Source organism: Lucilia sericata, unplaced genomic scaffold (genome assembly GCF_015586225.1).
Source record: "Lucilia sericata isolate MDLA Ls3-8-SP2 unplaced genomic scaffold, ASM1558622v1 Contig000756F_arrow, whole genome shotgun sequence".
NCBI classification, from domain to species: Eukaryota; Metazoa; Arthropoda; class Insecta; order Diptera; family Calliphoridae; genus Lucilia; species Lucilia sericata.
Genome location: NW_023994753.1, coordinates 13,904 through 38,922, shown reverse-complemented (window position 1 = coordinate 38,922; position 25,019 = coordinate 13,904). Strand labels below are relative to the sequence as shown.

Genomic DNA, 25,019 nt, shown 5'->3' with positions numbered 1-25,019 from the left:
TAAATGGTAGTAAAAAGTGCACATATTACATAAACATTTTTCTTGTTGTTGTTATTATTTTGTTTATATAATGTTTATATATATAAATAGAAGAAAAAAGATCTATCTAATACATATTCATTCATACTAAATATTTTATATTTTAAAAAAAGTGTTTATAACTTTTAAAAAGGTCTTACTTCTCAATTTGTTTTTGTTTTTTTACTTTTCATACTTAAAATATAAAAAAAAAAACAAATAAAAATAAATAATGCTTGAAGTTTAATTTAAATAGTTATTAATTATATACGTAATTACAATAGTAATGATAACAATTTGAATATTTCTCTTCTGTTCTGTTCGGTTCTTTTGTTAAATTGTAATAGTAGTAATTATTAAATAGTAATAATATATATTTAGTAATGTGTATGTTTTTTTACTTTTGAATAGTAGTTAATAATAATAGTAAGTAATAGTTTCACTCATTTCATTGAAGTAAAGCTTTCTTTTTGAAATAATTTAAAAAAAAATTTCAATTTCAATAATAAATTTGAAATTTATTTAGCTAAATATTACATATTTATAGTAGAAGTAGTAGTAATAGTGGTAGTAGAAAAACTAGGAAGAGGATGTTTTTTTTTTTGTGGCTAGGAATAAATTCAAGGTAAATTTATAATCTATATAACTAGTACATTTATATATGTATGTATGTATTTGTAGTGTATGTATGTTTAATAATGTAATTTACAATTTTTGTTTTTATTATTTATAAAGTATTTTATATTTAAATAAAATAGTTTTAGTTTAAATCATGATTGTTGTTTGTAACAATGTCATTGCTGACAAGCTCGTTAGAGTCTTTATGAATTGTATCACTAAAAATATAAAAATTACAATTACTTTTAATTCATTAAACAAGTCTGTGTTATGTATACCCACCTCTTTTCGATTGGGCAAACAATTTCCGGTTGTCCTTGATACTGCAAGTTTTGAAGGTATTCCTCCCTGCGTTGGTGCACCAGCTTCTCTTTTTCGGCTCGTTCTCTCTGAAGTCTGTAGTTAAAATAAGTAAGAAAATATTTGTTTTAATAATTTTAAATATTAATATTTATAAAAAAAACATTAAACTTAAAACAAACCAAGAAAAAACAACTTAAAAGTTTTTGTTTTGTTTAAAATTGTTCTCTCTTACCAAAGTTGTTAAATTTCCATCCCAAATGCTAGTCATGGAATAATTACAATAGTCAGATTTGTTAATATTTATAGCGTAAGATTGAATGTTAAAATTTAGGAAATTTCTAATTTGGAAATGTTGTAAAGCAGAAATAACCACATAATGCAGTCTATAGTATAGTCTATAGTATGGTCTATAGTATAGTCTATAGTCTAGTCTATAGTATAGTCTATAGTCTAGTCTATATAGTCTAGTCTATATAGTCTAGTCTATATAGTCTAGTCTATATAGTCTAGTCTATATAGTCTAGTCTATAGTCTGGTCTGTAGTCTAGCCTATAGTCTAGTCTATAGTCTAGTCTATAGTCTAGTCTATAGTCTAGTCTATAGTCTAGTCTATAGTCTAGTCTATAGTCTAGTCTATAGTCTAGTCTATAGTCTAGTCTATAGTCTAGTCTATAGTCTAGTCTATAGTCTAGTCTATAGTCTAGTCTATAGTCTAGTCTATAGTCTAGTCTATAGTCTAGTCTATAGTCTAGTCTATAGTCTAGTCTATAGTCTAGTCTATAGTCTAGTCTATAGTCTAGTCTATAGTCTAGTCTATAGTCTAGTCTATAGTCTAGTCTATAGTCTAGTCTATAGTCTAGTCTATAGTCTAGTCTATAGTCTAGTCTATAGTCTAGTCTATAGTCTAGTCTATAGTCTAGTCTATAGTCTAGTCTATAGTCTAGTCTATAGTCTAGTCTATAGTCTAGTCTATAGTCTAGTCTATAGTCTAGTCTATAGTCTAGTCTATAGTCTAGTCTATAGTCTAGTCTATAGTCTAGTCTATAGTCTAGTCTATAGTCTAGTCTATAGTCTAGTCTATAGTCTAGTCTATAGTCTAGTCTATAGTCTAGTCTATAGTCTAGTCTATAGTCTAGTCTATAGTCTAGTCTATAGTCTAGTCTATAGTCTAGTCTATAGTCTAGTCTATAGTCTAGTCTATAGTCTAGTCTATAGTCTAGTCTATAGTCTAGTCTATAGTCTAGTCTATAGTCTAGTCTATAGTCTAGTCTATAGTCTAGTCTATAGTCTAGTCTATAGTCTAGTCTATAGTCTAGTCTATAGTCTAGTCTATAGTCTAGTCTATAGTCTAGTCTATAGTCTAGTCTATAGTCTAGTCTATAGTCTAGTCTATAGTCTAGTCTATAGTCTAGTCTATAGTCTAGTCTATAGTCTAGTCTATAGTCTAGTCTATAGTCTAGTCTATAGTCTAGTCTATAGTCTAGTCTATAGTCTAGTCTATAGTCTAGTCTATAGTCTAGTCTATAGTCTAGTCTATAGTCTAGTCTATAGTCTAGTCTATAGTCTAGTCTATAGTCTAGTCTATAGTCTAGTCTATAGTCTAGTCTATAGTCTAGTCTATAGTCTAGTCTATAGTCTAGTCTATAGTCTAGTCTATAGTCTAGTCTATAGTCTAGTCTATAGTCTAGTCTATAGTCTAGTCTAGTGTATAGTCTATAGCCTAGTCTATAGTCTAGTCTATAGTCTAGTCTATAGTCCAGTCTATAGTCTAGTCTATAGTCTAGTCTATAGTCTAGTCTATAGTCTAGTCTATAGTCTAGTCTATTGTCTAGTCTATAGTCTAGTCTATAGTCCAGTCTATAGTCTAGTCTATAGTCTAGTCTATAGTCTAGTCTATAGTCTAGTCTATAGTCTAGTCTATAGTCTAGTCTATAGTCTAGTCTATAGTCTAGTCTATAGTCTAGTCTATAGTCTAGTCTATAGTCTAGTCTATAGTCTAGTCTATAGTCTAGTCTACATAGTCTAGTCTATATAGTCTAGTTTATATAGTCTAGTCTATATAGTCTAGTCTATATAGTCTAGTCTATAGTCTAGTCTATAGTCTAGTCTATAGTCTAGTCTATAGTCTAGTCTATAGTCTAGTCTATAGTCTAGTCTATAGTCTAGTCTATAGTCTAGTCTATAGTCTAGTCTATAGTCTAGTCTATAGTCTAGTCTATAGTCTAGTCTATAGTCTAGTCTATAGTCTAGTCTATAGTCTAGTCTATAGTCTAGTCTATAGTCTAGTCTATAGTCTAGTCTATAGTCTAGTCTATAGTCTAGTCTATAGTCTAGTCTATAGTCTAGTCTATAGTCTAGTCTATAGTCTAGTCTATAGTCTAGTCTATAGTCTAGTCTATAGTCTAGTCTATAGTCTAGTCTAGTCTAGTCTATAGTCTAGTCTATAGTCTAGTCTATAGTCTAGTCTATAGTCTAGTCTATAGTCTAGTCTATAGTCTAGTCTATAGTCTAGTCTATAGTCTAGTCTAGAGTCTAGTCTATAGTCTGGTCTGTGGTCTAGCCTATAGTCTGGTCTGTAGTCTAGTCTATAGTCTAGTTTATAGTCTAGTCTATAGTCTAGTCTATAGTCTAGTTTATAGTCTAGGTTATCGTATAGTCTATAGTCTAGTCCATCGTCTAGTCTATAGTCTAGTCAAAGACAATATTTTGTTTGAGTCCAGAATCTAATTCAGATCCTTCAAAGAAATCTACTATTTTTTATTTTATTTAAGAAACGTATACAGGGAAGATAACCGCATACAAAAATCAGGATCCTAACGAAATATGTATTAAAGGTTCATATTTCGTAATCGAATTTTTTGAAATGATCTAAAAGTTGGTACGGTTAGATGCAAGAAATAAACATTTTCGAAAAAAATAATCTTCACCGCCAACATCATAATTTTAAAGGAGTGTTTATATCTCTTTAAAAATAAGATTAGGAAAATATTGAAAATAATTTCACAACTACATCGTAACCATTAAAGGATTATGCTTATTTTATAGAAATTATATTAGTCCAATATTTCTACTTACTTAATACGGGATTGACGCATGAACTGTTGAATTTTTCTGGCAGCTTGATTTTGCGTTGATTGTGAATAAGTACGTCTACAAATAAAGAAAAACATTTCATAAAATACTCTCCCACAAAGCCAGTTAACTACTCACTTCAATGGCCCCGAAGGACTAGTTTCTTTGGGTGTTGTACACGATTGAGGAGAACTTTCAGTTTCCTGTTTATTAAAATTATCGAAAAAGCTTGATAAGCATTGCGAGTTCGTACTATCCTGACTGTCGGTATTATGTAGACCAGCCAAACTACCGGATGCAGTCAAATGATTGGAAGTTTGAGATTTCTTAAAACGTTTATTACGACAATACGAACGATAACCATGTTGTATGACTAGAGCGGCATTTGTCATTTGACGATAGTAAGCGAATTGTTTGTAGCGTCTATAATAGTTCTGTATAACAATAGCAGCTGTGCGTTCCTTATTCTGTTCTTCCAGCTTCTGGCGTCCCTTGTAGGAACGATAGGCTTTTTGTATGCATTTAGCAGCCTCATATAGTTCACGTTGCTCGGTGTCTGTGGAGGTAAATTTGAATTAAGAAGGGAAGTTTTTAAATTAAGAATGATAAAATTTACCGGTTAAAGTTAACTTTGAAAAATCGGCCTCAAATGGATACTGGGTATTGCTAGAGGCATGCAAAAATTCTGTCAACTGTTTTGTTGAGGGCGGTGGACTGGGCGAAGAAACAGAAGGATCATGACCCAGTATAGAATAACTGGCTGGCGATTGTAAAGGTCCCGAACTGGCAGGACTTAAACTTGAGCAAGGTGTACTGACCTCATGGTAACGATAATTATGATCATTAAAATCAAAGTTAAATTCATTATCGAAATGAGCATTGGGCAATGAATCCAATAGGGGATCCATAAAACTATCATTTAAACCCGTTGATTCAGTGTTTAAAGTTTCTGTCATGGGACTACCCAAAACCATCATTTCATCAGCCTCATTCTAAAGTAAAAATATAAAGTAATTATATTAATGTGATTTTAATTTAAATAAATAATAAAAACTTTACCTTAATACGTTCTGGCATAGCAGCTATGATATGTTCAGCTAATGTTAAAACTTTAGCATCAGAATCCCCTAAAATGATGTGTAAGAGAAAAAAATTTAAACAAATCACATTATTCATATATATTTTAACAAAAATATCAAAACGTTAATTTTACAAATGTTAAACATCAAAAATACACAAAATTAGTAACATGAAACTACATCAATGTTTAATTATATAATAAAGAGACTCTTTGTACATAATTGCTAAAATTTTATAATTTATATGAAAATTTTAAAACTAAAAAAATGTATGTATTTTACATGAATAACAAGCTGCTGTTATGTAGTCAACTAAATTCATTATTTGCCATTTAAATTTTGCTAATGGAATTCTCCATATATGGATGGATAATAATGAAAATAATTAGACTCCATTTTAACTGAAAAAAGGATAAACTTATGTAAGCATTTTTTCGGTTTACAACATAAAAACTTAAAATTCCAAAAAATAAACGTTAAATAACAACGAATAGACAGACAGCAATAAGTATGTTGTAGATATTTATGAACACGATTATTTAGACATTTGATTACACGATTATAGCTTTGAATTTTGTTTGAAAATATTTACACATCAATATATAATTGCAAGTATGTAATGTATGTAATTTAAACTATGTATGAATGAAATTAACACAACTCATTGTATTGAATGCAATATGATTTTAACTAAAAATAAATAATCCATTTAAAAGACTTCAACAAAAATTAACAATAAAAATCACATCAAAAACAAATTTAACCATACAACACAAATATGTAGTAATTATTTTATAAATATTTAATTTACAATCATCAACGAATACCCATATAAATTGTATTCCCTAAAATGTTAGATTTTTTTAGCTTAAATACGAGTTTTTTATTGCATTATGTATGATTTGTTTAGGTTTTCGAAATTTTGCACAGTGATTTAAAGAAATTGGTAAAATTTAAAAATACAATTAATAACAGCAGAAACACTATAACTATCTTTAAAATCTTTAAAAGAAACGCAATTAACATTCCAAATCAAAGACCATTATCACCCTGATCCTGATCTATACTTTTACTGAAACAAAAGTGATATTAGTTATGCTTTTGTCGGAATATAATACGTGTAGTTTTTTTTAATTATTCATAGAAACCCTACTTTCGGACTGAAAATTTGAAACAATAATAAAATACAATGTTACATCAAGGTCCAAGCCTAAATATTGTACTGCATTAACAACGACATTTTCCAAATGGCGTTAAGCTAATCTCAGATGTTGTACTAAGAGAAACGAAAAAAATCTAATTTCAACAAAAAATTCGATCTTAAGACTTTGAATTCGAACATAATATTGCATTACCGTCCGATGTATTCATAAATGCAAATTTTCAGTCTAATCGCACTACGAAAACTGTTTTAAAGATCAAATTAAATAAAAGCTGCTCGAAAAGTTTAAAGAGAAATACTGAAAATCTCGCAGAGTTAAACAGAATGGAGTTTTTCGCTATTCATAAAGTTCCAGGGCTAGTTTTACACAGACGATATGGACCTTTTTGAAGACAATTAGACGGTAAGGACCAAACGTGTTCATTAATTGCTTTAAAACCCTTCGCCTGGGTAACAATCTTATCACGATGAGGGGATTACGTTTATTCCGTGGTTATAGTCTCTTTGAGGTTTAGAGTCACGGATGGCCGGGACTCTAAAGGAATGTATACATAATGGTTACTCGTACTGTCAGGGCTACGTCTAGCGATTGGTGATGCACTGCTACTTAATAGGTCAAAGATGATACTTCAAAAGCAAGCAGTTGAGGATTCTCGCAAGGATTGCCACAAAGATTTTAAAATGCCTTCTACCAACTTTACTTATACTAAGTCTAAACTGTTGAACATCTAGGAGATATAATGATAACCTTAACTGTATTCTGGATTAGGGACGACGTGAAGTGCCTACACGTATGATATTTAAGTGGAATTATAATATGAAATTTGCGAACATCAATTTGCTTTATATCCCTGACCGCTTGACAAAAGCTGGTCTATAGAACTTTAAATCGCCTTTCCCATTGGCTTTTAAGTAGCATCGCGGAGGAGAAAAAGAGCTGCATGTATAATTGCATGTCTGAATCGATCCAACGACTTCATCGTCTCTGAACGCCGACACTACATAAACCAAAAGAAAGCAGACTGGCTCGACTTCAGGGAATTTACTGATCGCATCTTCAATGAACTTCCAGCACCTATCAACGTACACAAAGCAGCAGCTTGCTTTATTCCTGCTGGTCGACTATCAGTAGTACGGCCGCACTTCCCAGCAGAGGCAGCGAGACTAGCAGATGAGTGCGATGACATTCGAAGTACGAACCCCGACGACCCACGTATTGTCCAGCTGAATCATGACATCAGCAGGTTGGTAAATGGGGACAAGCGGAATAAATGGTTAGATCATTTGAAGAACTGCAACTTAAGCCTAGGTGTTAGTAAGTTGTGGTCTACAGTTCGGTCTCTCTCCAAACCGACGACAAAGGATGACAGGGCCGCCATTAAGTTTGCAGATACCACTATATCCGACCCTAAACCGTGCTCGCGTGCAATTTTCCGGCTTTTTATTGACCACCCAGAGAGAGATAAGGCGAAACGAAGTGTTGTTCGCAAACTCCACAACCTTTTAGTCTCGGACATTCCACAACCCTACACCCCTTCCGAAGTTGCAGAGGCCATCAACACTGCCGAAGGCGATTGGCCCGACGGCATTTTCATGCTGAAATACCTTGACGAGCGGGGAGTTTTAACCTGCTAACGAGTACCCTGATAATACCCAATGCCTGGAAAAACGGTCATCCCGATAGTAAAACCAAGAGTCAATCCTACAGACCGATTTCCCTCCTATCACCAGTCGCGAAGACTCTTGAGGCGCTCCTAATCCTCCAACTGCCCAGCCATCTAACAGAAGAAGCCAGCCATTACAGGGCTTAAACCAGCAGAGGCCTTGTGAAAGGTCACTCCTAGTGGCGCTGTACTTATCGACGGCTTTCGATACAGTTAGCCAAACCACACTCTTCCAGGACATCCACCATGTCCAACAATTTGAGGAGATGGAGTGTGAATTATTTGAGTGGTTCAAAAACCCGTAGAGTTAAACAAGGAGTACCAAACGGCGGTGTCTTATCTCCCCAACTGTTTAACTTTTACTTCTCTAAACTTGGGTTACCTTGGACAGCCTGTTTACCTCCTCAGCTCATGCCACTGCAAACACGCACAGATTACAAAGTAGGCACAAGGTCCTCAAAGCGCTAGCCGGCAGCACTAGGGGAATGGTAAACGCTATACTCTTTGGTAGTGGAATCATAAACTCTAATCGAAGAAATGAAACCTTAAGGATACACAAAGTTAGATTTTGTCGCATAAACTTTTTTTGCTGATAGTTCCTTATTGAAGAGCCAACATTTAAAAATTGTATCATATTTATAAACTATAGAATGAAATGAGACCTGATAGTAAAAATTTGATATAACCAGATCTGGCCATATTTAAATCTTATAAAAAAATTTGCTAACAAACATAGATCACTGGAATTCATCTCCTAAGAATTTGTGAAACTTTTAAAAACTAATGCTCGGCATCTAATCGTTTTCTAACAAATTAAATTTCAATTAAAATCTAGTTTGACTATATAAAAATTAGGATATTTTATAAAATTTATTGTTGAAAAAATCTCTGTGCATTCGATTTTAAATTTTCCTCTTTTTTATATTTATAGATCGATTTCAATAATATAGGTGTTAGTATCTATGACTGTGATTAAGTGTATGATGAAGATAGTATTAGTAGGTGTTTGTGTAAATATGTATTAATGTATAAGTGTTAGTATCTCAAATTAAAAGCACACAATTTTACAGATAAATTGAAAAAAATAAACACAAATATTTGACACATGAGTGGGAGTGTATGTCAAGAATGTACAAAATATCAAGAATACTTTTTGTTATTATTCCATAATATTAGTTATTATTATTATTATTAGTAGAAGTAGTAGAATGTAGTAGATTTTGATGACTTTAGATTTAACTGACCTACAACAGCATCAATATTCTTATTTGGTATAGTTACATCGTCATTACAATCATCATTATCAATCGTCGATGTATCATCATCGTTATTTTTGTCTGGCAAAGGACTTGAATCACCAGTTGATACTTCGCCTAATTTTGTTAATAATTTTGAAACACACAGTAGGTATTTTTTTGGTTTAGAATATAAAAATTAAATTAAATGAACGGAAAATTAAAAAGAAATTAAATATATATATTTTTTGTGAAATTAAAGAAAATTAATTATTAAGAAAAAAAAAGTTTGGAAAAAATAAGTAGTGTAAAAATGCAGTGATTGAAAAATGGGGAAAGGGATAAGAAAATTTTAAATAATTTTGTTATATTTAATTTTTGTCAAACTTACACAAAGCAAAATCCATTTTTCTTAAAGGAGAAAGTAGGGAATTCGTTGTATTTGTGGTCGTGCCAATTGTATCCAGTGGTGACTCTATTGAATTGTTAAAATTGTCATGTGCATCAAGACTTTTTGGGGGAAAAGGAAATATTATTATTTGTTCAAGGTTTTTAAATATTAGCTCCTACCTGTGTAATCGTGTTATATCTTTAAATGATTTCATGGGTTTAGTTCTAATGTCCATGCTGATACCACTATCTATAGATGAACGTTTCGAAAAACGACTGCTATTAGGGGGACTTTGATTGCTGGAAATAAATACTAAGTAAGAAAATGTACAAAATCCATATTTGAGAGTTAAATTACACAGGCCAACAAAATTTCAAAAAAGTAGAAACCAGACACCAAGTATACGTGTTTTAAGGATAGAGTTGATTCTGAATTTGGACTCAGAATTTATCCATCACATCAAGTCGAGATATCGTGTTATAAAGTTTGAAAAACCCCCATTTTTGAGACGTTATAACAACGTGAAGACACCTTTATTTATGAAATCTGTTATGCCATCTGAAAGTCCAATATATCAACTTTAAAATATAGTTTATCCTTTTAGAGGGAAGAAGATTTAAACTTCTTTCCTTGAGATATCTTAACTTAAATATTGAAACAACTTTAAGTATACTTTGGTCCTGGTCCGGGGTAAACAATTTGTTGGTCTATGTTATCTAATCACACATATAAATATGTTTCTTGATTGTATAGCTTAAACAGGAGAAAAAAGAGGTTATGAGTGGCGAAGAACATCTATGGATCTTTTTATACTTTGGGCCCAAACTTTAAAATTTTGATTTTTGATGGAATCTCATATAGCTATTAAACTATAAGCTATTAAACCTTTAGTTTTCAATTACCTTGCCACAGCAACAGGCCTTAAAAATACACCATCATGACTGCGCTGAGAATCTGAAGATTCAAATATGGCAAATGATGGATGATCATCGGCGTCATCATTATTGAGCTGTCAAATTAAGTAAATCATTTCCAAATTAATTTAAAAGAAATAACATTATCTAAGTGACCATTAACTTACGGAATATTTATTAAGATTGATGGACAAACTAGTTAATGAGCCTTTATTTTGCTTGCGTTGACGTTCATGTTCCAAACGATAAATTTCCGCAACAATATTTTTGTGTCTAAAGGAAATTGTTAATAGATTTGAATAAGAAATAAAACATTATTAAAGCAAAAACAAAGTACCCCTTATTATCGGCCACATCTAAAGGAGTTTGTTGTGCATGATTTTTAATCTTTAAAGCATTTTGATTCCATTTATACAATAGAACGGCAGTATCCAAATGACCACGAGAACAGGCCCATGTCTAAAGATAAATTTTCAATACTTTTTTACTCAATTTTAATAATTTTCTTTCAACTCTTACCAATGGCGTATAGCCATGTGAATCCTGACTGAAAGCATCTATTTCAGTTTCCAAAATTATATGGGGATTTTCGCTACGCCAATTTAAAAGAGCACAAACTAATTTATTATAACCCAAAGCTGCAGCCAAATGTAAAAGTGTCATGCCTTTGTAGCCCGAATTCCAGGTGTTACTACTTGTGCCATTATTTTGCCAAGACATTTTTGTCAATTGATGACAATAACTGACAAGTTTTTCTTCCAGGTTGCCTTGTAGAGAAAATATTTGCTGTGAAGCTGTAACAGTTACTGCTTCACCTTTAGTCTGCATGGTTTCCTCAATGGTAGTAAGACGATTGTATAGAGAAAACTTGTAAAGACAATCATTGGTGTTGGCATCGAAGGGTGCCTCTTGGCAAGTCATCATTTTATATTCAAACATTACAGAATCAGATATGACAAAACCATCACACGATACCTGTAAAGTGGCATAACCCACTTCATGTGATGGACAATAGCAACGCAATACACCCTCTTGCACCAGAACTGTGGGCACTGGATGTGAATCAAACAATACCGTGTAGTGGGCATCTAAAGACCAGGGGCCAGCTACTAAAACTTTTACACCACCCTCTGGATAAGACCAGTCGGGACTGAAATCACATATTTTCATTACTTTTTTATCACAACTTGAACCCGGCGTTGAACCACTATCATATTGAGAATGTTGATGTAAATTTTGACATGATGAATTAATACTTAAAGCCTCATTTGTCACCACCCCAGAAACAGCTTGTTCTAAAGCTGTATTTGTTAGAGCCTGCTTATCGTCCAAATCCAATTCGGGAAATTCAACCAACATATCGAATGCATCCAAATTGGCAAAAACATCATCGGTATCTTCATCGTCTGCCTCAGCACCTGTGGATAATTCAGGTTCTGGTTCACATTGTACATTTTGTACAATATTAGCAGCGCTACTAACACCAGTAGAGACACCCGAGTTCATAAAATCAAGTGAAGTCAAAAGTGTTCCCTCACCTGGCATATTCGCAATAAGAGTTCTTTGTATATCTTCGTGTGATAGATCTAAGGTTTCATTGAAGAAACCCAAAGTATCGTGTAATTCGGTAGATACATGTTGTTGTTGCTGTTGGTGCACTTGATTGCCACCATGGTGGTTTTGTTCTAAATTATCAAAACAAATTGTTGAGGAAGTTGAAGTTGGGGTTGCATGTGTATTATGTTGTATATTATCTGTGCTTATATTATTACTGTTCTGATTATTTGTATTTAAGGGTTGTTGCTGTGGACTTGTGATGGAATTGTTGTTGTTGTTGTTGTTATTATTATTGCAATTGGAAGCATCTGAGGATGAAGTTGCACAACCAGTGGTATTTTTATTATTATTATTTATGTTACAATTGTTGTACTCATCTAATTGATTGTTTCTGTTGTTACTATCATTATTGTTGATGTTGGAAGTGTTTATGCTTAAATCGTTGTTATTAGAAGACATCTGAAAGAAAGGAATACGATTGTAACTTTATTTGCAAATAAATACTATACTGATTACAAACTAAATGAACTTTCTGGAATTTTTGGTAAGTTGGAAAGTTTTAATACTGGGTAACGAGATAATCAACACTAGGTTACTAGGGCTACACTAGGGCATGTGTTTAATAAAGACTTGTTCGGATCCGAAATAATCTAGGCCGCTATCGGGCCTGCTGTGCGCTACTTTTCATGGCAAATATTAACAAAAAAACGTATATAGCAATATATAAAAGGAAATATCGTCCAATATTCAGAAACTCAGTATCCCAAAGTTAGCTTCTCAAAATTTTCCAATCAGTGTTCTAAAGGGTTGAAATTTCTGGAATATCACCGCTCTTAAGCTATTTTGATGAAAGTTTATTAATAACAATAAAGTAAATGGTCTAAATTCGTTTAAACTCGTTCGTCCAGTTGTGTCTGTAAAACTGTGTGTCCACTAAGAATGCGTACCTTCATAATAGGCCTTGAGCAGATAGTATGAGAAGAAACTAAGTATTCAGGTAAAGTACCCTAATAACACACTAGTATGGAGGAAGAATGGACTTTGCTAAGAGTGTCATGCGAATGGTTTATAATCAACTTCTCATGAATTGCATTGTCTTAAATAGGTTATGGGAGGGAGGATAGAGAGAGTAGTGTTTGTGGACATTAGATTTAAATCTCTTAAATTACAAGCGACAGGAAAGGCTTATTCAACATACGGACAGTACGGCTAGTGATTGAGTTTTCCCTGTAATGCGTTGTGCTAATGAAGATTGAGTATTGCGTATAAATTTGAAAGAATCGGGAACGTGTTTCTTAATTTCAGAGGAACACATACCATTGTAATATCGATAGACCAGTAAAACACATCTCACTTTGCGACGGTGTTCCAGAGAATTAATAGAGTTGGTTAAGCTGCTGTATCCCTGTACGAATAAAACAAAGGTCCTCCCAGTTAGGGAACACAGTGTCATGATGACTAAATAGTTCCTCCCGGAATGTCATCGGATGAGTCATCCCAACTTTAACATGGATACTCCTCCCAGGCATGTCAGGAAGGATCTTCGTATATAGTATACGTGGAAAACATACGCAGATATGTGCAGGATGTATTAGATCAGTCCTCGAATACGGCAGCTTTGAACGACATTGATAGAGACGCCATAAATTTCGCGGTCGCAGGATACCGCATGAATGTCGTACTTGGATGTCATCCATCGCCCATAGCAGACACGGAAGAAAACCTAAGAACGGGATGGACAACTAAGAACGGGATGGAGTAACAGGCTCAATGCCTACTGGTCACGTATAGACCGTGCCATCCCCAACGAATGTCCTGCATATGGTCAGGGTCCTCATGACACCCACCACATATTCAACTGCTCAGCCAACCCTACTTCACTCTGTACAATGGATTTATGGACGCATCCAGTTGAAGTTGCCCACTTTTTAGGCCTGGACATTGATGTAGAACCCCAAATTGATTATTGTCTTGCGACACTTGAAATATGTGTTTAGACCAGACTTCGGAGTTACGTACTCCAATTATAGTTTCCAAGTAGGAACAAGTATATTCCTAATTAATCGAAGATGAAACCACCAGATACGGTGTCGAATTTGTCACTATTATGGAATGTTTTTAAAAAGTTTACGTGTCTCTACAAATCAATCCTAGAGTAGTAAGGATAGATTTCAGGTTATCCAAATCCATTTGGTCAAAGATATAAGCAAGCAGATGGAAATATGGGTTAGATAAGATAAGTCTCTGAACTTAAGTAGAGGTGACAGCGGTCATTGCTCTATTCGAAATTTCATTGGTAAATCGAACAAAATGAGGAGGATCTGCAGAATATTTCAGGGTCTTAAAGTTAAAGATTCTACGTTAAACTAGTAAGCCTAGCGAGAGGTGGTATTAGTAACCTACTGACCTTTATTAGGAAAACAATTTGGGCATTTACTTCTTTAAACTTTGATTTTATGCATTTCATTTGATCTTCTTATATTATCTACATACTTCTGACGATATGTAATTTCAATAAATAATATATTGTCTTACCTGTGCATTTTCAATATTATTATTATTGTTGTTATTATTATTACTATTATTATTATTACTGACTACCGTAGAAGTAGTAGATTTTTGATTTACGTCCATAAATGTTTGTGATGATGAAGACAACGATGATGATGAAATCGAAGATTGTGATTCGGATACTGAATCCGAAGATGAAATTATTAAATGTGTTTGTTGCTGTTGTTGATTGAGTTGAGATTGTGGTGAAAGACTAGAAGATGAGGAGGAGAGTTGATGTTCTGGTGACATACACATGGGTTCAACTGTTGATGAGGCAGCCACAACAGTATTAGATGTTGTAAGGGATGTTGATTGCTGCTGTTGTTGTTGTTTATGATGTTGTAATTTATAATATTGTTCTTGTGGTGTAGCAAGTTTTTGTTGCTGTTGTTGGTTTGCAGTATGAGAATTTAAAGAATTATTGTTATTGCTGTTGTTGGAAGTATTTAATTGCTGTTGATTGTAATTATTAAATTTTGTTGTTGCTGCTGATGTTGTTGTTGTATTGTTATTATTATTACAATTATTGTTGCCATTACTACTGTTCATGCCATTATTATTTATGACATTTAATTCATTTTGTTGTTGATGATGAGGTGTTGACATCAATTGTGGTTGACTTGTCGTTGTTACAATATTGGAATTCAAAGAAGTAGACGAAGTCGAATTTGTTGCTACTGCCAGTGGCGTTGTCGATGTTGTTGTTATTGTTTGATTTGCATGTTGATGTGAATTTGGGTTTGTGGTATTGTTGTTGATATTTGTGTTGTGGTTAATTTTATTATTTGTATTAGAATTCGTTGTACTCATCGCTTGATTTGAATGCTGTTGCAGGGTGTGATGAGAATGATTTTGTGTGTTCAACAAATCAACAGCAATTTCACCACTACTACCACCCACTACTAAACCACCACCATTATTATTGACTGTGATAGAGGAAACGGAAGCTAAATTATTGTTGTTGTGTTGCTGTTGATTAATTGTGTTATTATCCATTGCAGTAATTGTTGTTTTAGCTATTTGAAAACGATGTTGTTGCTGCTGCTGTTGTTGTTGCTGTTGTGATTGCATATTGGCATTGTTATTATTTGTAGTGTAACGTTGTAAATTGTTATTGCCGTTATTGTTGTTGTTGTTATTAGTATTGTGGTTGACATTATTATTATTTTGGTTGTGTACTTGATTGAAATTTGATTGATTTGTATGCATTTGTTGTTGTTGATGCTGCATAATTAAATTATTTCTCGATGCTATCAATTGTTGATGATTTGCTGCTGCTGATGTATTACTACCATTTGCATTATAATGATGTCGATAGTGCTGCTGTTGTTGTTGCTGCTGCTGTTCGTTGTGTGGCGGTATAATTTGAAATTTTATAGCGGACTCTTGTGTCAGCTGTTGAGTTTGGCCATGATGTCCATGACCATGATGATGCTGATAGCCATTGGTGTCCATGCTATTTGAGGAATCACGTATTGCCCGTTTATCCGCCCATCTTGAATAGAGCTTTAAATATACATACATTTTGGAAAGATTAGATGCTAATTGCAAATAATAAGGTAGATTTTGGAATGTTATAGAAATCTAATAGAAATTATAGTCAAACTTTCCCCAGCTTGACTCTGGAATTGGCCCATCTTGAATAGAGCTTTAAATACACATACATGTTGGAATGATTAGGTGCTAATTGCAAATAATAAGGTAGATTTTGGAATGTTATAGAAATCTAGTAGATATTATAGTCAAACTTTCCCCAGCATGACTCTGGAATTGGTTCCGATTGGTAATTTTGAACAAAATACTACAATGGCGGTGGTACTAATGCCTTCTTAATGGACCATGCGAATCTTCATATGATAGTAAAATTTCCAACAAGGACAAAGTGTTGTGAATAAGGAGTAAGGATAGAAGAATGAGTCATAGCGTAGCTAATCTATCGCATACCAAAAAAGAGGAAAGTTGTAAAAGATACTTTACGTCGGATTCTTTCTCAAAATCTGAGGCAAAGAGAAACAGATCTCCCGAAGACCTGAATATTAAAAACAAGTCCCAGAAACAAATCTCTTTCTTAAAATATACTGTTATAAACAAGCGATACCTTTCTCAAAGGACTCGTTCGTCAGAATCCTACCACAGAAGGAAACAATATCAAGGAATCTATTCTGAATGCGAGCATGACTGTCTCGAAGTAAGTGGTATATGGAAAAAAGCTCTTGACAACGCGGAAAAAGAAGCTTGATGCTGAAAATGGCGGAGAGCCGCCATCTTAAGACAGTATTCGCAAGAGAAGACACTGGGACTATCCTTGCTAGTGGAACACGAAATCGTTTCCAAGAGACAATCAATAGAGAGCATAAGTAGCGGGTTCAGCTGGTGTATGATGATCATAAGGTTCGCAATAAACCAATGTGCTTGAACCTTAAAAACTTGGTGGGTATTTTTTTAAATTTGGAAATTAGGACATGCTTTTGCATGATCATGTTCCCCGTAAAGATATCTTTCAGAAAAATATAACTTACCTTGGGACCAACAACAACATTTGGCGTATTACTGGCACTGTATGGTTCCACAGCATTTGTGGCTGGTAAACGTTTTTCATTGGTGGCCTTTATAAGACTCGGCCGTCGCATAACCGGATGTGTACAGGTTTTACCATCAGCACAGGAGGCATCACCACAGCCACAATCTAATTGTTTGACTAGAGCGGCTTGACGTGAGAGACGTTGTTTTTCCATTAATTGGCAGACTATGGATTCTACAGTTTCGGCAGTCTAAGAATATGAAAATGATAATAAAATCTGTTGATATCTATTATGTTGCAACTATAAATTACCGATATTTCGATGTCATTGCCAGAATCTGATTCATCATCTGATGTTACAGTGGATACTTAAAAGATAAAAAGTAGATAGAATTTAAGATAAATCTTGTAACAAGAAGAATTTATATTCTTATGGATTCTAGTTGGGAATATATACTTACACATTGGCTTTAGTTGACTAACAAGTTCCTCTTTAGTCCATTCCTTTTTATCGCCCCATAAACTAATGCTGGGAGCAATAACAGCCATTTTATTATCATCCGGATATGGAACATTTAAATAATGAACCAAAACAATATCGGGATTCTAATTTTAAACAACATGGAGGTTTTTTGATTAAAATAAAAATTTATAATTTCATTATAGTACCTGTAACAACCAGTAACATCTGCGATGAAATGTGGGCAATATGGCAGAATGTACATAACAACCATAGATGCACTGAAAACAAATTGAGAAAACAAACAAAAACATAAAAATGTTGTAAAAATCAAAGTATACAAAATAAATTACTATTTCTTTTATTGTTTTATTTATTTATATATTGAAATAAGAAAAACAAAAATATTTGTGTATTTATTATTGTTAAATTAAATTAGTTTTTTTTTTTGTATGAAATGATTTAAGTTCAATTACAACAAAAAAACAGAAACTTTGTAAAGAATAAAGAACAACCTCCAATTGGAACTGATGCCAACATACCAACCCTTTTTTTCTTGTCAACATCATCAACAATAAGCAACGAAAAACTAAGAAAACATCTTACAAAAAATGATAAATATATTTCTGATATACCGCTGTTTCGTAATCTAATTCATTGAACGAGGAGACCAACCCAGCGACCAACTCCTTCAGTTGTAATTTTCTATTTTTATTTTATTATTATTTTTTTTTTTTGTCTTTATTTCATATAAATATTAGTTTATCGCGTAAAAATATTCCAGACATTAGACAGACGCGTTGTTGTCTTAGCATTTCCGTCTTCAAACAAAACATAAATCTTAAAGATACATTTTTTTCGTTTGGGCTTTAGAAAGCCGAAAATCACAAGAAAAAATTCTCACAAAAAAGGCACCATTTATATCTACGTTTAAACATATTTAAGATAGAAGTTAGAATGAGTGTAACAAACAGAAAAAATAACAATAACTTCGAAAAAAATGGGTTGGCAAATATAAATTCATAAAAATTAAAACTAAAAACGAAAAAAATTGGCGTGAAATTACTTTGTTTTTTTACGATGGCAAAATTAGAAAAAATTTTGAAATATTTAATGACTTGCCGAATATTAGTTATATTACCAAGGTCTTACCCAAAATTACCGAATAACATAATTTTCAGTAACAACTATTTATAATCTACGTTACAGATTAGGTATAACCAATATATTTGTCTATGGGTTAGTCTATAAACTAGTTTATTATTCAGTAGACTAGTTATAGCATAGATAAAACAGTGGATTGCACTTGTCCATAGACTAGACTAATCTATAGATCTGGTCGTATACTAGTATAAAGGCTAATTCATAACTAGTCCTAATGCTAGTGCCAAGAATATTTACTACATTAGACCGGCCATAGAAAGTCAATTGGTGCATTCAAAAGTCTTGCAAAAACCAATAGCTTTTTGAAACTTTGCTCATTCTGAGGATACATATCGTCCTTCTCTCGTTATTAATTCAGCACTTTTTTTGTCGAACGGATTTGTATTCGCCAGGTTAATTACTTTTTTCGTTGCCGATTATTTACCTCTGGCAGAGAAGTCAAAATGCATTACCTGAACACCTGCCGAGTTGGCCTTATTTCGCGGTGGTACTTTTACAACCACAGGGTGAGCTAATTAGACGACTTAGCACCGCCCCTCTTGTGTATCTTACACGCCGGTAGCAATTTTTATACATGGTCCATGCGCTTGCACTTTGCTCAAGTACTCGAGCTATCTAATGTCTGACCATTGCTGCGCCGTTGCTTAACTCCCGAAACTGAAACACAAATCCATCAAATAAGCCGAAGACTTGTTCTTATTCACATTGTAGCAAATCTGGTATAAACAGAGTAAACTTGGTATCAATGGTATCATCACCATTCAACCCAGTGCATGTTTCATTCATCCGACATATTTATCGAGAAAAACGTCTAATACACTTACTCTATATATATCGATTGGTAAGGCCTGCATACTTTTACATACATCCCTTATACTTGAAACCAATTTATTTCCAAGGCTTAGTCCCACAGTCACTCCTCTGTGGGAGGATGTTGCCCCGATCTTATCCAGAATTATAGACTTTACTGTGTATAAGTATTTTCACCGATATTCTCTTCCTACGAATTTGGGTTTTAATCACAGCCACTGCGTGCACCACGTACGGTTCCCTTCAATAACCAGGACAAGACATAGTCCAAAACTCTGTTCGGTTCCCGTGATACCAGATTATGTGGTTCTTAGGTTCAAGCCCATATCAAATAATTCCAAGGAAAGACTGAGGATCACCAGTTTATAGTCCCGGCAAACTAGAGGTATTGGTAGCCGGGATTGCCAACAAGATGGGGGAAGCTCATCAAGATAACATGCCTTCGGATAAACCTCTAGGAGAGTATTCGGTTAATTCTCTCTTACAGTCCAATACGTACTTAGATTTAAGCTTAGCAAGCTGTGCAATGTTCCACTTGACCATATATGCGTTCGGGTCAAGTATACATTGATGAAGTGTCTTATAACCACCTTTTGCCATTTTTTCCAAAGTTAAGAGCCGATCAGATATAGGTGCCGCGTCATAAGTTATACATTTGTTTCAATTGTAGGAATATCTAGCAATGTTTCCAGAGCTTTGATTGATGTAGTGCTCATGGCCTCACTTATTCCCAAGCAGCATGCATGCTAATCTCACTAGCTGGTTATAATATTTTTGGTTCAGAGAATTCTACCTAATTAATGAATTACAATTAGTCTAATCGCGCTATATTACGATTCTCCTCATAGCGCCCACTACCGATAAACATGCAGTTTCTCCATTCTAATTATCAGCCAAGTATTTCATCTAGGTACCTAATTCTGTCGACCAATGGTATTTCCTTATCTAGGAAACAAACAGTTTTCAGTCTCAGCAAGATTAACATTCAGTCCTCTTGATTGAACCCACATTAAGGTAATATTCAGGGCCTATTTTACACAAGTAATTTGGATCCCTTCTCCTTAAGCTAGGAATTTTTGTCTTTCTTGTTAACATTCAGCATACTCGATTGAGCCCAGATTAAGGCGTTATTAAGGGTCCTTCTACACAGGTCTGCATAGCAGACAGGTAAATCCACTTTTAATAATTTTAATTTTGAAACCTAAAATAATTTGATAATTTGTTGGAATCTGTTTATTTGTAATATTTATGATTCTTAAGAATTTTGACCAGTATTTTACTGATTACAATGTTTATATAAAGAGTATTGCCTAATAAAGAAAGTACAATGTTCCAAATCTGGTAATTCCATTTCTTTTAAATCTTCGGTAGTACAAATAAATAAATGCAAAAACACTTACATCTAACATTTAACCCTTAAACAAAACAAAAACATAAAAAAATCGCAAGTGCGTGATATTTTTTTTCGACTAGTAATTCAGTATGTTTCCGTTAGGAAATCATAATTCATGGCATTTCCCCAAAAATTAAAACAAAACCTAAGAAAGAAAGAAAATGATAAAAACAGATAGAAAAAAATAAATGCAAAGATAAACAAACAAACAAACCTGCTCTCGTTCATATTTATTTAGAAGAAAACAAAAGGCAAAACAAATCTCTGCCACTTTTTTCATTCTTTCTACTGGTTGTAATTTTTTCTAATTGTATTCTTTATTAAGTCGTAAATTAATTCCAAAGAAAATCCTAATAAACGACGCTAATTTGTCGGTACTTAAAAACACTTAGGAAACGGCATGTAATGTAAAGGAATATGTATATCGGTTGGTCATTTTACTACTTACTTACAGAATTAAGTCAAGTATAGTAGATGGAGTAAAAAAATATATTAAAACATGGCTAATTGCCTTATATGTTCATATGAATTTATAATGTATGCTTAAAGTATTTGGTTAAAATAAAAAGTTTAGTATAAATAATGCTACTTTGGCTATTTATTTACTCACCTCAGTGCCTTGTACTTTAAGTTTCATGTGATCTTCTCTGGTAGTTTTGCCATCTTTTCGTTTTTTCCAACAGTAACCATCACGTCGATAGCGCACTTTTTTACGAGAATACAATAAAAGAGAACCACTTTTCGGCCTGAAAAGTTTAAATGGAATTTAAAATAATGTTTTAAATAATTTACAATATCGAGATGTTTAAGTTACACAAAAAATATTTAATAATTAACAAGAGTTCTTTCCCCATATTATTCCTATTTAACCAAATTTATTTCGGTGGGTTTAATATGGGTAACCAAATGGGCAAATTAATATAACAATTTCATTTTCAAGAGGACTGAGCTATGTTTGGTCCAACCAAAAGCCTATTAGGTTAGATTAATTATCCTATAGCTCACAATTTAAATAGAGCACTTGGAAACCATTTGGTCCCTTGGTTGGACGTTTTATTCCATTGGTTCCATTTGGGAAGATTTGTTAGTGACACATTCTTGAGAGAGTCCAGATCATGAAAAAGGCTTGTAGAGCGGGTAGTGATATTAAAGATAGTACAATAACTGTTACATGGGTATCTCATAAGATCTGACATACGTCCAATCATAAATCAATCGAAGTGTTTTACGTAAACGCCTTTTTGGCCTATTTTACGGTGGCACTTTTACAAGTACAGGGTGAGCTATTAGACTACTCACCACCGCCTCTTGTGTACTTAACATATACACACAGGCTACAATTTTTTGTATATGGTTCCACCGGTCCATGTACAAGCACTTTGCTCAAGATAGCTATGTAATCTCTCACAATTGCGTAACTTCCGAAATGAAAAAACATCACTTCAGTTTACTACCAAGCAGATGGGATGGTCTTAGCTGATTCATTGACGTAGTCGGTTAGTCGAAATACGAATCTATCAAATAAGCCAAAGACAAGTTCTTACTACACAATGTAGTAATCAGGTATGAATAGGGCCGAGTCGAGCGAATGTACAGTTTTCTGTCAAAGACAAGAACAGAGTATTTCTGTAGCTAATTCTTCGATCGCGAAACAGTTTTGATCCTTTATTTGCGGATTTGCTATCAATTTCATTTCAATTTAATCGAACACAAATCAGATCGAAACAGTGAGGTCTAAGTTAGGATAGAGATTGAAATGACATTTCGACGTTTGAAATGCATTTCGATATTATCACGTTCTAGGCCACGTGAAACTATTTACGTTGATGTTACTGGTCGACATCTCGAGATTTCGTACTCGGATATTTATCGCGTCCTGAAAAACAGTGCAGGCATTTAGCAATTTGACGGAGTCCATAAGACTAAGCTAGCGAAGAAAATTCGCGACCCAATTTTTAAACCGTTAGTTTTTACTGATATTGTGTCGTGCCATCGAAGTGTTCTTGTTGTTGGTATTGTAATTCGGAAGGTCCTCTCAAAGCCTGGTATGGGTCCGTATGTTGCAATAGATTCAGACTAACTACTTTGTGGTTAGATTAGGTTTAAGTCTCTCTTGCAAGAATAAAAATAAAAGCAAGCAAAATATCATGGGGTAATCTTAGACTTAAAGCTCTCATGGAAATGTAATGCTGAGAGTCGAATATCGACTTAATCACTCGACCACCAACGCTTAGAGTCCAAGATTATCCCATAGTATTTTGCTTCATTTCAAATATCTAAACTATATCATCTAGAACAAATTCAGTCTTGTCAAGTTTACTTCTACAACATCTTTTTCAGACTCATATGTGGGGTATGCGGGCTTCACTCATCCGTTTACCTGGAATAAATGTGTCGTATGTTTTTCTCTTATGAATGTGTTGGATGCATGAGAAGTGTGATGGGTTGAATGATGATAGATGAAAGGTATCATATACTAATGATACCATTGAATTTTCTTTCCTTGTCCAGATATGTTCAGAGTAAACTCTGTTCATATCAGAATTACCACAGTGTGTCACTGTGAGTAAGAACAAAGTCTCGGCTTATTTGATGGATTCGTATTTCGGTCTACCGGTTACTAGGTGCTGTTGCCGAATCAACATCAACTGCGTAGTTGTAAACGGAAGTGATGTTTTACATCTTGGAAGTTAAGCAACGGGGCAGCAACGGTCAATGATTAGATAGCTCAAGTTCTTCAGCAAAGTGCTTGTACATGGACCGGCTTAGCCATATACAAAATTTGCCACCTGATTTCTTCATTGAAGGTTGAAGGGGAGGTGGTGAGTCGTCACAAAGCTCACCCAGTGATTGAAAAAGACCACAGTGAGATAGACCAACACGACAGGTACTCACTTAAAGCACTTCGGCATTAACCCACCTTAAATTATACCAATCGCCTCAGAATCACTTTTGAGTCGATTTAGCTTTGTTCGTCCGTCCGTCCGTCGTATAGCCCCCACACAACCGTACCCCCCGAATAGGGCTTTTGAGTTCATAAATATGTTAAATGTTCTTGTATCACTTCAAAAATCGGCAAAATTTAGTTTTATATAAGTCTTAATGATACAGCTGATTTTCGTAATGATCGGGTCTCATTTGACCCTATCTCCCATGCAAAGTCCCCTTCTGAAAATGACTTGATGGTCAAAATTCACTTATAAACACTAATATTACAATGATATTCTGCATAAAAAACTGATGTAAACATAAATTCCTTTAGCAAAATTTATAAGGATAGGACCATATTAATCCCTGCCACCATATAACCCCTCTATTATAAAATTCCTTTTCTGTCAACAAATTGTTACAATATTTCTGAATTATGGTGCTTATATACATATACTGTCGGAAATGGGAAAAGATGAAGAAAATGTGTTAATTGTTATCACAAGAAATAGTACCCATTTTTAACGACGCACTTCTTATGTACTAACTATAAATAAGAGTTGTATTTTTAAATATTAATAGTGCATTAAAATAATTTATTAATCAAAAACAAATGTCAGTGTATTTGTGATTTTTTTTCTAATTTTCCATTACTTTTTAAAGACTTTCATCAAAAACAATAATAAAATGAATGACTCACCTTGTTTTAACTTCTTTGGACTGCCACTCATTGTGTTTATCAAAACTGATAAGAATCGCAGCGATTTCCTGAAAATATAAATAGAATATAAACAATTCTCTGAAAATATTTATATAGACAAATTAAGATAAAAACGTATTATTTATGACGTAAAGATAAATTAATAAATTAACTTGTGTTTTTAACTATAAGTTTTGTTCCCAAAGTTTTATAAAACGTTGAAATAGTTAAAACGAATATTTTAATTTTATTTATAACTAAACTGAAGTTTCGTCTGCCGATTTCCCAATTATATTTTATTTTCTATAATCATTATAATTTCTTTTTATAATTTTATTTTTCATGCACTTTCTATATTTACTTCTTTCAACTTCGACCTTGTGGTTTTTATTTTATATAAATCTTAATTTTTAATGTTTTAGGCTTTTGCGAGAAAATAAAAATGTGCTGAATTTTATAAATTTTTCATACACTTTT

General features: G+C 33.4%; 1 protein-coding gene across 2 annotated transcripts; it reads right to left on the bottom strand.

The window, feature by feature from the left end:
* On the bottom strand, positions 1-24,608 carry LOC119607867. Of its 2 annotated transcripts, XM_037961978.1 has the most exons (21): positions 24,543-24,608; positions 21,525-21,660; positions 17,757-17,828; positions 17,549-17,693; positions 17,400-17,455; positions 17,086-17,337; positions 14,549-16,072; positions 10,976-12,472; positions 10,794-10,915; positions 10,624-10,729; positions 10,445-10,551; positions 9,722-9,841; positions 9,543-9,661; positions 9,161-9,289; positions 5,071-5,138; positions 4,628-5,003; positions 4,150-4,567; positions 4,015-4,089; positions 1,172-1,199; positions 919-1,032; positions 1-854 (listed from the first exon to the last, which is right to left on the bottom strand). In XM_037961978.1, exons 2-21 carry the CDS (start codon positions 21,549-21,551, stop codon positions 852-854), a joined length of 5,358 nt encoding a protein of 1,785 aa, XP_037817906.1. In that variant the 5' UTR covers positions 21,552-21,660; positions 24,543-24,608; the 3' UTR covers positions 1-851. The 2 variants fall into 2 exon arrangements, with proteins under 2 accessions (XP_037817906.1, XP_037817905.1); XM_037961977.1 differs by lacking the exon at positions 1,172-1,199 and having other exon boundaries at positions 2-854.
* Between the last annotated feature and the right edge of the window lie 411 nt (positions 24,609-25,019).

Coding starts and splice junctions, on each gene's coding strand:
- LOC119607867 (XM_037961977.1), bottom strand. CDS start 21,551: ATGAAACTTAAAGTACAAGGCACTGAG. Junction 10,552..10,623: donor TCAATCTTAATAAATATTCC/GTAAGTTAATGG, acceptor TTAATTTGACAG/CTCAATAATGATGACGCCGA. Junction 4,090..4,149: donor AGTCCTTCGGGGCCATTGAA/GTGAGTAGTTAA, acceptor CTTTATTTGTAG/ACGTACTTATTCACAATCAA.